Genomic DNA, 12,675 nt, shown 5'->3' on the forward strand with positions numbered 1-12,675 from the left:
CATTTACAATATGTTAATTATTCCAATCTAAGACCATACAATGTATTTCCGTTTATTTGTGTCTTCATCCATTTCTTTCAACAATGTTTTATGGTTTTCAGTGTACAGGTCATTCACCTCTTTGGTAATGTTTATTCCTAGGTATTTCATTCTTTTTATAGCCATTGTAAATAGGACTGTATTCTTGATTTCTCTTTCTTTTACATTGTTGTTAGTGCATAGAAATGCAATTGATTTCTGTATGTTAATAATGTATCCTGCAACTTTACCATATCCATTTATTATTTCTAAAATGTTTTTTGGTGGATTCTTTAGGGTTTTCTATATGTAAAATCATGTCATCTGCAAATAGTGACAGTTTCATTTCTTCCTTCCAAATTTGGATCCCTTTTCTTTTTCTTTCCCGATTGCTCTGCCTAGGACTTCCAATACTATGTTAAATAACAGTGGTGAAAGTGGATATCCTTGTCTTTTTCCTGGTCTCACAGGGATTACTTTCAGTTTTTCTCCATTAAGAATGATATTAGCTGTGAGTTTGTCACATACAGCCTTTGTTATGTTGTTATGTTGAGGTATTTTCCTTCCATACCCATTTTATTCAGAGTTTTTATCATAAATGAATGCTATATCTTGTCAAATGCTTTCTTTGCATCTATTGAGATGATCATGTGATTTTTATTCTTCATTTTGTTAATGTTGTGTACAATGTTGATTGATTTGTAGATGTCCAACCATCCCTTCATCCCTGGATTAAATCCCACTTGATCATGTTATATGACTTTTTAATGAATTCTACTTGATCTGTATTTTCTTGGGAATTTTTGCATCAATGTGCATCAGTTATCACTGATGGCCTTTAATTTTCTTTTTTTTGTGTTGTCCTTGTCTGATCTTGGTATCAGGGTAATGTTGGTTTCATACATGGGTAAAACTACATAATGATAAAGGGAGCAAACCAACAAGAGTATATAATACTTGTAAATATCTATGTACCCAACAAAGGAGCAACTAAATATATAAAGCAATTATTAACAGACGTAAAAGGAGAACTCGACGGTAACACAATAATAGTAGGAGAATTTAACACTCCACTTACAGCACTGGACACATCATCCAAACAGAAGACCAATAGGGAAACATTTGGCTTAAATGACACATTAAACCAAATAGACTTTGTAGATACATGCAGAATATCCCATCCAAAACCCACAGAATACACATTCTTTTCAAATGCACATGGAACATTCTCCAGGATAGATCACATATTACGCCACAAAATAAGTCTCAATAAATTTAAGAAGATTGAAATTATACCAAGCATCTTTTCTGACCACAACAGTATGAAACTAGAAATCAACTACAGGAAGAAAATCAGAAAAGCCACAAATATGTGGAGATTAAACAAAATGCTACTGAACAATGATGAAATCAAAGGAGAAGTTTAAAAAAATTCCTGGAGACAAAGCACCCCAGTACATAGTTGTAGATTCTACTTTTGAGTGCCTCTGGTTGTACTATGTGGGACACCACCTCAGCATGGCCTGATGAGCAGTGTCATGTCTGTGCCCAGGACGTGAACCAGCAAAACCCTGGGCCACCGAAGGAGAGCATGCAAACTTAACCACTCAGCCATGGGGCTGACCCTCTAACATTTTTATGGAAGAAATATTTCCAATTTATTATGCTTAGTAATTGTATAAATGGCCAGTTTCTGAAGAGTCTGAGAGGATCCAACAGCTATCCAGCCTGTGGGGGTGTCTGTTAATATGTGTTAAACATAAAACGAGTAAACTTGGATTGACTGACCTACTAAAATTTGTATCACATGTTTGTATTTTTCTGTGGGGACAGCTGGGTCTTTTTCATGGAGGAGTAGGTATTTATAAGTTTTGATGAATTTTTTAATCAATTAACTGAGGCCTTTGTTCACTCTGAATACTATATCAGCATCAATGATTATAGATATATTTATCTTTCATTAGAATATACAAAGATAATGACAGTAAGAGCTGACATTAATTGTATTTTTATCATGTGCTTTAGCATGCGTCTCATTTAAACCTAATAATAACTTCATAATGACAATAATATTACTATCTACATTTTCAAGTTGATTAAACAAGGTTGAGAGAAGTTATTTTACTTGCTCATAGCCAACAATGAATGGCTGGCACAACCCAGCATCCAGTTCTGTCTGACCAGTCCATTGGCAACATCAGTTTTGGAGGATAACTAAAGCATTCCTGCTTCCCAGCTGGAACTATGGGCAGGCAGAGAGGAGCCCAGGGCATTCTTGCTATCAGGGTCAGCATCTCAGGTGGCTCCTGCAGCTCAGTCCTTCCAGCCTCTGCACAGTCTCCTCCCCAAGGTATGATAGGAATGGGATGCAATTAGTCTACTTTGATTTTTTTTTTTAACCAGGAGCTTAGGGACATTTTCTGACCCCTTTCTGTGGCTTATGAGATGGCATCCTCCTACTTGTTGCTCTGAAGCTCAAGGACAGACACAGAAAGCTCAGGAGGTCATGGGCACACAAGGCTTTCTTCTTACATTTTTGTTCCTAGTGTTGACAACAGAAGCTGAGAACTTAGGAAGCTGTTTGGATTAGAAGGTGCCTAAGCTCACCAAGAACTGACACAGGTCAAAGTGACCTGGAAATTTTAGGTGGGTGAAGTATGTCTCTGTGTGTAGAGGTCTGCATAAGTATTCCACATGGGTCTGTGTGGTGTTTCACTGCTCTTGTAATGCGGTTATATGTGGATAATATGTATAATATATACGTATATATATGTGTGTGCATATATTATATATATATATTTGAGACAGAGATTTAAATGACTCACAACTTGATTCTTCTCTCTGACCCAGAGTACACAACACCAAATAAGCCCTCGTTAAGAAGTACAGACCATTTCAGAGTATAATTTGGATCTCCGAATCCGTCCTTTGATCTTAAACATTTTCCACAAACTCCTGCAATAACTCCCGCATTTTCATACTTGGACAGACATCATAGTTAAGGCTATGAGACTGTACAGTCTGAAGAGAGACAGATGTGCTCCCCAATCTGGAGCAGATTGTTCCTGAGTTTACCTATGACCAGAATGGGGAGAGGACTTGAAATCTCTATTCAGTGATGTGGCTGTCTGATCTTGCATTCTGCTTATGAGCTACAGTCATGTGTGAGTTCTTGTGTTTAGAGTGTGTGTTGTGTGTGTGTGTGTGTGTGTTGTGTGTTTTGATGATATTTTACCTGCAGGTTGTGTTTTTGCTGTGGTTCCTGTGACTAAGTGGGGCCCAAGTGCCTCACTCACTGACCACCTTGAATATAGATTAATGGGACTGGAACCTCTACTTCTGCAATGAGTGTGTACGTGTGTGACAATGTGTTTTGTTTTTTTCTTGACTGTGAAGAGGTACGTGTGTGCAGTGGTATGTTTCTTGTCTTTTTTTGTGATGTGTGGGACTTTTATGTTCTTATTTTGTGTGTGTGCTTGCATTCCTCAGTCTAGGCTCAGAATATGAGTTATATGCATGTGCTATATGATTTAGTTGTGTTACTGTATGTTTTATGCTTGTGTTGTACTGTGCAAATATTTGTGTCGGTGTGTGGTTGCATGGATTCTTTGTTGTTGTGTCCAGTCTGCAGTATTATTTCTGATTTGTGTTCATTTGAGTGTGTGGGTAAATAAACTATAGAATTACTGTCTCTTACTGAGGGTTGATATAGGTTGCAGGTGGCAAGAAATCACAAATGAGCCATTCAAATGCATGTATGCATGCGTGTTTCCTGGACGTTATTTAGGGGCTTCCCGGTTGCACCTCTGAAATCATGTTTCCTTAGCTGTCTTTCCACGGTTGCCATATTACCGCATTGAGCAGGCAGATTCACATGCATTTCCACCGCTGGTCAGGTGTCATATACAAAACAATATAAGCTCCGTGTCTGCCGTACGTCAGATTGGGGCCCTGTCCTCAGTCTGGTCCATATATGTTTTTGTGATCTTGGGAAGTTACTGGAGCTCTCTGAGGTTCAGATTCCTCAATGGTAAAGGAGAGGTAACTATTCCTACTTCACAAAGCTATTTTGAGGGTTAACTGAGACAATGTATACAAATCACTCAGCACCATGCCTGGCACATAATTGGTGCTCAGTAAAAAGGAGATATTTTTGTTATCTTTCTCCAAACCTGATGTTTGTCTCATGGAGGTTCCTTATTCACCATCTTCTGGTGCAGGACAAGTAGAAGTCAAAGAAAACTCATCCATGCAAAGGCTCCCTCTTGCGCTTCACCATCATGTATGACCTCCTTTCCATGGCTTGTGGCCCAGCTGCTTCCTTCACAAGGTCCTGCCTGAATCAAGGTTCCTAGTTGGTTCTGGTCCTCTTTGCTTCTTCTGGTTTCTTGGTGGGGACTGACACAGCATATGTCAGTGAGCAACTGGGCTTCCCCATAAGGGTCAGTCATTGTCCTCTTTTGTGGCCATGAATGGAGAGAACTGGTGCCGCTGTGCAAGTTTGCAGTCCATGAGGAAGACTCGCTGTCCTGCTCCTATACTTGAGGAAAATGTCAGTCTTGATTCCCCCTTCAAGGGTATGTGGTTGGTAATCCTTGCCTATAACTTAATATCCAAAGTAATATTAAATCTGGAATCCACTGTCAAACAGTTCAGGAACCTCCAGTTGGTCATTTATCTCATTGGTCTGAGATTTTTCACATCTATGAAATGAAGGACATAGTATTTGCAGTACATACTACACAGTCTCTAAATACATGGCTATTATTTGAAGTTAAAGTGTGGGGAAATCCTTTGTAAATGATATGACGTGTAAATATGATTGATACCTCTTTTGGACACAGGTAGCTGACATTACACAGCATGTCTCCTTATTCTAGTGAAGAGAATGACTTCTATGTATAGTGGTTAAGTGACGGACTCTGGTCAGATATACACCATGATTTCACCTGTTTTTACTTATGAGCAAGATATCTTTGCACATTAAAATAAAGCAGCCTTTTGTTCTCAGTTAAAATAGGTAGAAAAAATAACTATTTATTATGGTATTTTGAGAATTTAAATAGAAAGTATATGTGATAGGCTTGGTATAGTGCCTGCCATAGTGTATGCTAGTAATAAATATTTGGCATTATTATTAATGTTGGTTTGGGACCTGGAAGGACACTTTTGGTAACAGGGAACATTAAATATCTCTGATCAGTTAGGATGCAACCAATTACACTGTAAGCCTTCAACAATGCATAGCTATTTTAATCCAAGTTAGAGATTTTCACATCTATTTTAAGAGGAAATGAGCGATGTCTGTCTCCTAATGCACATCTCATGTTTTACCATAGTTAATTACTGAGGTTTAACCTGGCTGGGTATGAATATATAAACTTCTCGAATGTAGAGACTTTGCCTTTCTTGTTTGCTATTACGTACTTTGTGTTTTGCATAGTAGCTGGGACAATGTTCTTGTTCAATATATATTTGTAGAATAAAGAAAAAGATGTCTTTTGGTTTCCATGGAAGGAAATCTTGTTAGGTATTTGATGATGTGAAGTATCATTTGAACCTGAATGGGGAAGACTTGTGATTCATGTATCAACAGGCATGAGAAATAAACAGAAGTCTACTTTAAAATTAATCATTTTCATACAAAAAGGACATAACTATAACGTTATGGCTAATTCTAGGTCCCTGACTTTTCCCACTTTCCTTCATTCCGGCAGAGAGAAGAGCAGCATGAGGAGGGAGAAGCAGACCAATGTGTCTGAGTTCTTCCTTCTGGGCCTCCCCATCCCACCAGGGCAGCAGGACATATTCTTCACCCTATTCTTGGGCATGTACCTGATCACAGTGCTGGGGAACTTGCTCATCATCCTGCTCATCAGGCTTGACTCTCGTCTCCATACCCCCATGTACTTCTTCCTCAGTCACTTGGCCTTCACTGACATCTCTTTCTCATCTGTCACTGTCCCCAAAATGTTGATGGACATTCACACTAATCACAAGTCCATCCTCTTCACAGGGTGCATTTGTCAGATGTATTTTTTCATATTGTTTGGTTGTCTTGACAATTTCCTTCTTGCAGTGATGGCATACGACAGGTATGTGGCCATTTGTCAGCCACTCCACTATACCACCATCATGAGTCAGGAGCTGTGTATCTCACTAGTAGCTGGGTCCTGGTTCCTCTGTTGCGCACATGCCCTGTTGCACACCCTTCTCCTGGTCCAACTTTCATTCTGTGCTGACAATATCATTCCCCACTTCTTCTGTGATCTCCCTACACTCCTGAAGATGAGCTGCTCAAACATCTCCCTCAATGAGCTGGTCATTTTCACTGAGGGAGGAATGATTATCATCCTGCCTTTGAGCAGTGTCTTGGGCTCTTATATCCGGATAGGTACCACTGTTCTGAGGGTCCCCTCCACCAAGAGATTCTGCAAAGCCTTTTCTACTTGTGGCTCCCATCTCTTTGTTGTGTCTTTATACTATGGGACCATTGCAGGTGTTTACTTTTTCTCCTCACCATCCATCTCCAATGATAAAGACATAATTGCTTCTGTGATGTATATGGTAGTCACTCCAATGCTGAACCCCTTTATCTATAGTCTGAGGAACAGAGATATGAAACATGCCGTAGAAATATTAGTTAATAGGATTAAGGTTTTAACTCACAATCACTAAATCTGTAACAATTACACATCCAAATGAACAAGGAAACTATTAGACCTGGATAGACATTCTGAGTGTCCAGCTGAATCTGGCCTGCACATACATCTCAGGGTTGTTGGGCTTTCCTTGTCCCTCTCTGCTGACAAGATTTCATTACCCAGACTGACTCCAATGATTATAAATTTTATTAAAAATTTAGAATATATTATGCCTATTCCAATATGCATAAGGCTTGGTGGGGTAGGGGGGCAGTAAGGATGCCGAGTGGCAGGAGTGAGGAAGGAAGCTCCTCCAGTCTCACTGTCTCCAAGAGAATCATGTCTTGCTTCCCTTGGCTTCTCAGAGTCAAGGAGGCAGTACAAAAAGTATAACAGAAAATTTTGCTTATATAAATTGAATTTCCAATTTTTGAAAAGCTAATTTTCTCACAGTAAACTTTCAATGACTTCTAACTTAATTTAAAAGTATGCGGGGGCCGGCCCAGTGGCCGAGTGGTTAAGTTCTCTCGCTCCGCTGCAGGCGGCCCAGTCTTTCCTTGGTTCGAATCCTGGGCACAGACATGGCACCACTCATCAAGCCATGCTGAGGCGGCATCCCACATACCACAACTAGAAGGACCCACAACTAAAAATACACAACTATGTACCGGGGGCTTTGGGGAGAAAAAGGAAAAAATTAAAAATTAAAATTAAAAAAAAAGTATGCGTTCATATGAGTTTGTCTATCTTTAATAAATATGTGGAAATGATGTCACTTTGGAAAACTGTTGTTTTATTCATCATTTAATTACTTCTACGAAAGGAATATGAGGAAACCTTCTGGGGTGCTATACAGTTTCTATATCTTGGACCATGTGGTAGTTACAATGGATGTAAACACTTGTAAAAATTCATCAGGTGAAACATTTCAGATTTGCACACAGCGTATGCATGTTAGACAGTAATACAAAAATGGAAGAGAGGGGAAATGCAACAAACAATTCTGAGTGGAAGTGAAAAAATAAATATAATGAATGTCAAGGTGTATATATATATATATATATATATATATATATACATATAAATACACACACATAAAAAATGTCATTGTCTTGGTGAAGAAATGCTACCATTTTTCCTACTTGTTTTCTTCTTTTCTCTCTAGTGTTTCCTGTCTTTGTTTACATCATAACTCATCTAAACAAAAGTATTCTTTCTTCTTGCACTATTCTCAAACATTTACCAGCAGGTACTCTCCAAGTGCATCTTCTTGGGGGGGGGGGCCTCTCACGTGGGCACAGGTGTGGGCAATGAGTATAATATGGTGCTGAGTTATTAAGGCCTAGCTAGGAGGCTAAGAAGCTGGAGCAGCTGGAAGAATAAATGAAACCAAGTTTTTGAGGGAGAGCTGAAGATCCAGAATGAGAAGTGACTGTGTACACACAATCATCACATACAAATAAACCCTAATAAGAATGAGAGCAGACTTTTTTAAAATTCTGTCAACCTAGAATACTACATCAGCGAATATATCCTTCAAAATTGAAGGTGAAATAAAAGTATTTTCAGGAAAATCAAAAACTAAAAAAACTGCCAGCAGACTTTTACTAGTAGAAATGTGAAGGGAAATTCTTTAAGCAGAAAGAAAATGATTATAGGAGAAATTTGAAAATTCAGAGATATTCATAAGATTGATAAATATAAAAAGAAATACTGAATGGACTAAAAACACCAATAATAAGAATATCCTTTGGGGATTCTGAATAATCCTAAACTCACACTTCTGTGAAAATAAGTTTGAAACTCAGTTAAATTAGATAACTTCCCGGGGAAATAAATATTACCAAAATTGACTACTCATGATATAGAAAGATTAAACACGTCAATTTCTGTAGAATAAATGGAGAAAGCTATTAAGCAACTACTCCATGATACAGAACCAGGACCATAGTGTTTCAAAGGGGAATTCTATTAATGGTGAAAGCCCTAATAGTCTGAGTGCTGCATGAATTGTCCCAGAGCATTGAAAATAAAGGATAACACCTTAATTTGTTTTGTGGATGAAATAAATAAAACATTGATGCATAAGCATGATCAAGAAGTTCAAAAATAAAATTTCAAGTTGACCATACTTATGACTATTCATGCAAACACAGTCAATAAATATCAGCCAGTACAATTCAACACCACATTAATAAAATAATGCATATAATCAAGCGGGATTTTTTGAGGAATTTGAAATTACTTCCTTATTAGAAAATCCTTAATATAATACAACATATTAATAAATCTTGGGTTAAAAATACTATGTCTCCCCATAAATGCTAAAGAAGACTTCAACAGATTTTGATAACATTGATAAAAAAAGAACTGATGGATTCTCTCTTAATAAAGTATATATTACAGCAAATATATATGATACATATAAACATACTTTTATTATGCATGATGTTACATTAAGTATATTATACATAATAAAATATCTTTATACATCAAATATATTTCATGTAAAATATATATTGTATTATGTATATTATTATAGATAATAAAATCTATATTCATTAGTTGTACAGCCAACATCTTACTTGATGGGATTCACTAGAGATATTTCTTTTAAGATCAGGACCCAAATGAGAATGCTCATTAATCAACTTTGTGGTGAAAATATTAGCTAATGCAACTATAGTGATGATATCAATTAAAGTCATAATAATTGGAGAAGAAGAATTAAAATCTTCTGAAGACTGTCTACATACTTTAAAAGCAGGAAAAAAAACATTCTGAAAGTAGAAATTGCATGTAGTCACTGTAACTGCATAGTCAGTTCAAGAGAATGTGAAGGGGCATCAGGAGTTGACATTTGTCAACCCTGCCTTCTTCCTTCTTGATCTTTCTTCACCAGCAAACACACACCTTGGCAGACTGAACTCCCCATTCACAAGTTCCTCCTCTTTTAGAGTTCAAACTGAATATGAAATGGATCATACATAAACAGACATCTCTAATCTCCTTACAAAAATGGACAGTTGTTTGTTATCTTTACAGTTAAATTGATTCGGTTCAATATTACAGCACTGTTTTCTTGTGATATAATCTGATTTTCAGCATCTCCCTATGACTTGCTACATTCTCGCAGTGCAATTACTCTTTTAAAATGAAGTTTTACTTTATTTATTTCTTGAGACATTCATTCTAAGTTTCTATTTGTAGTACCTTATTGAGTACATTTCTTACCTAGGCTCAGTCTAATATTAGTATTCTGTTTTCCCTGCAAAAATATTGATGTTCTACCTTTGAATTCAAGCTCATGCCCTGCTCCACCGGGATAAGTCTCCAGGTGTGAAATGTTTGAGTGAGTCTTTTTTTCTTTTAACTTCTATAACCCCAGTCATTATGCCACACTGGGCATGGTGTTTGGAACAGGATGCGAATTGTTTTTCTGAATTCACATGAGAGATTGCAATCACTTTATAGGCAATCACTGTTACAGAGGAGACTGATACAATGAGGCTGCCCCTCCAACCTGTCAATAACTATTCTCAGGCCTCTAGCCCTTCCTTTCTCTCCTTTCTTGTCTTATTTGGGTAAACATCTTTCAAATCTCCAAATACGGCATCTAAACTTTTAAAGAATATTCCTCCTTCAGCTGTTAATAGCTAAAGCAATTAATAGATTCTACTTTTATAATTTATAATCTTATCTCTTATGTCATTATTCTCCAGGTGACAAAGATATCTGTGAATCTATATGGAATGATTTCCAAGATACATTGTTAATGTAAAAAAAGCAATGTGTCCAGCAGTATCTGTAGCATGCTACTGTTTGTTTAAAAAAGAAAGAGAAATAAGGAAACATATTTGTATCTTCTCATTTTAGCAAAAGATACACAGGAAGAAGTCAGAAACTAATGAGTGTGGTTTCTTACAGGGCTGGGTGGGAATGCATGGGAAGGATGGGGAGATAGGTATACCTATTTGTACGTTTTCTCCAAATTATCTTTTACCTGCTAAAAAACGAATAACTGAAAAGAATGGGAAACAAAAAATACAGAATAAGAAGAAAACAAACTAACTTAACTACTCTATTTCAAATGAATAACATGATTAAACTGAAGGAGAAATTAAAACAACTTACCCATGTAATTCTTGAACACAATACTTTATACTCTCACAATAAAGAAGAAAATATTTTAAAAATTGAGCTGCAGTTAGTAGTTTTGTCATTCACAGTGATATGGGTTCAATATTCTGAAATTACTTAACATGTATTCTAGGATTCAGTGAATGAGTAAACATATTGTTGAAAACGGAATGACTCTGCACTATCTGGGGAAGGTATCATATACATGGAAAGGAAAGACTGGAAAGAACTTTTTGGTGTCAAACTGGTATTGGAGGTGTCAGTTTGAACTTATGGGTTTATATATGCTAAAATTTATGAACTAAATATCAACATTTATACTATTCTTATCCCCGATTTTATTCACTCTATTCCCAACCCACCTCCCATGAGTAACCATGTCTATTAGTCTATTAGATTCTTGTTTATGCATCCTGTGTTTCTCTTATATGCCTTTCTCTCTCCACACATGTAAAGCCTTGTACGCAGTGAAAATAACCTAACCAATTTTCTCTCTACATATAGTTATTCTCTAAAAGGAACCCAAGTTACTTAGAAAGATGGCTGATTCCAGGGCTGGGGCCAGGAAATACAAAGATGATCTGGGAAAGTTTTGCAAAAACTGAAAGTGAGGAAGTGATCAATGAATGATGAGGACACATGAGCCAGCTCAACAGGGCTCCCCATGGCCAAATCTGGAATAATTTTAGCTTCAAAAAGAGTAAGAGCAAACAAGCAAACACATAGATAAGGAAACAGATTGGTCATTACAAGATGGGAAGGGAATGGAGAGAGAGTGAAGTGGGTAAAGGGACAAATATGTATGGTGACAGATGGAAACTAGACCGTTGGTGGGGAACATTGTGCAGTCTATAAAGAAGCTTAAATACAATAATGTATACCCAAAATTTACATAATGTTATAAATCAATGTAATCTCAATAAAATTATTTTAAAAAATAATCCAAATGAATTACAACTCAGAGATTAAATGAGAATCTATGACTCCATAATGATATAAATAAATTAATAAAAAATAAGTGTTAGAGAAGGGAAATTTCTCTCTTACAGAGAAGTAATACACATAGAGTGATTGATGCATGAGAAAAATCACCATTTGGTCACCACAATTGCAATAATTGTTTCAGGCAAGAATCACTTGTTTCTTATAAAGTATGACGTTTTATATGTTGGTTGAAATTTTAAAGAGAAATAGCATGATTATATAGTCTCAAAATATCTATCCAAGTTGTATTTATTAATTTCAAAGAAAAAAATAGTAATTATACAACAGAGAACCTGGTAGACACCACCTTAATCAATTGGCCAAGAATAACACCACCAGTAATTGGAAAAATTGATATCAGCTTCCTTCTCATAATATGCACTGTGGTATACCCACCAAAGACCTATAGGCTGAGTCTGAGATACGTTTGTAACTACGCATATGTAGATATGCAGAACTACATAATAATAAAGCAAACGTGGTTATATATTAGCTTTTGGGCAATCTGGGTGAAACACCTATTAGAACTATAATTTTTACTTTACTATAAGTATGAAATGATTTCAAAATAAAAAGTTAGGGGCTGACCCAATGGAGCAGTGTTTAAGTTCATGTGCTCTGCTTCAGCAGCCCAGGGTTCCTGGATTTGGAACCCAGGTGTGGACCCATTTGGAACCCATGGTGGCATCCCACATACAGAATAGAGGAGTATTGGCACAGATTTTAGCTCAGGACCAATCTTCCTAAAGCAAAAAAGGAAGATTGACAACAACTGTTATCTCATGGCCAATCTTCCTCAAGAAAAAAATAAAGTAATATCGAATAAGTAAAGTAAATAAAAAGTTAAAAAATGTTTTGTACATAATTACTCAATAGGAGAGAATAGAAC

At 36.7% G+C, this 12,675-nt stretch overlaps 1 protein-coding gene and 1 long non-coding RNA gene across 3 annotated transcripts in view; both read left to right on the forward strand.

The window, feature by feature from the left end:
• LOC139079710 (uncharacterized) overlaps window positions 1-12,675 on the forward strand; it is a 121,227-nt gene that overhangs the window by 37,352 nt on the left and 71,200 nt on the right. The gene's annotated exons all lie outside the window — the stretch shown is intronic.
• LOC103555902 (olfactory receptor 1J4-like) lies at window positions 5,743-6,696 on the forward strand. Its single transcript, XM_008527713.2, has one exon. It carries the CDS (start codon window positions 5,749-5,751, stop codon window positions 6,694-6,696), a length of 948 nt encoding a protein of 315 aa, XP_008525935.2. The 5' UTR covers window positions 5,743-5,748.

This window comes from Equus przewalskii, chromosome 26 (assembly GCF_037783145.1).
Source record: "Equus przewalskii isolate Varuska chromosome 26, EquPr2, whole genome shotgun sequence".
Lineage (NCBI taxonomy): Eukaryota > Metazoa > Chordata > Mammalia > Perissodactyla > Equidae > Equus > Equus przewalskii.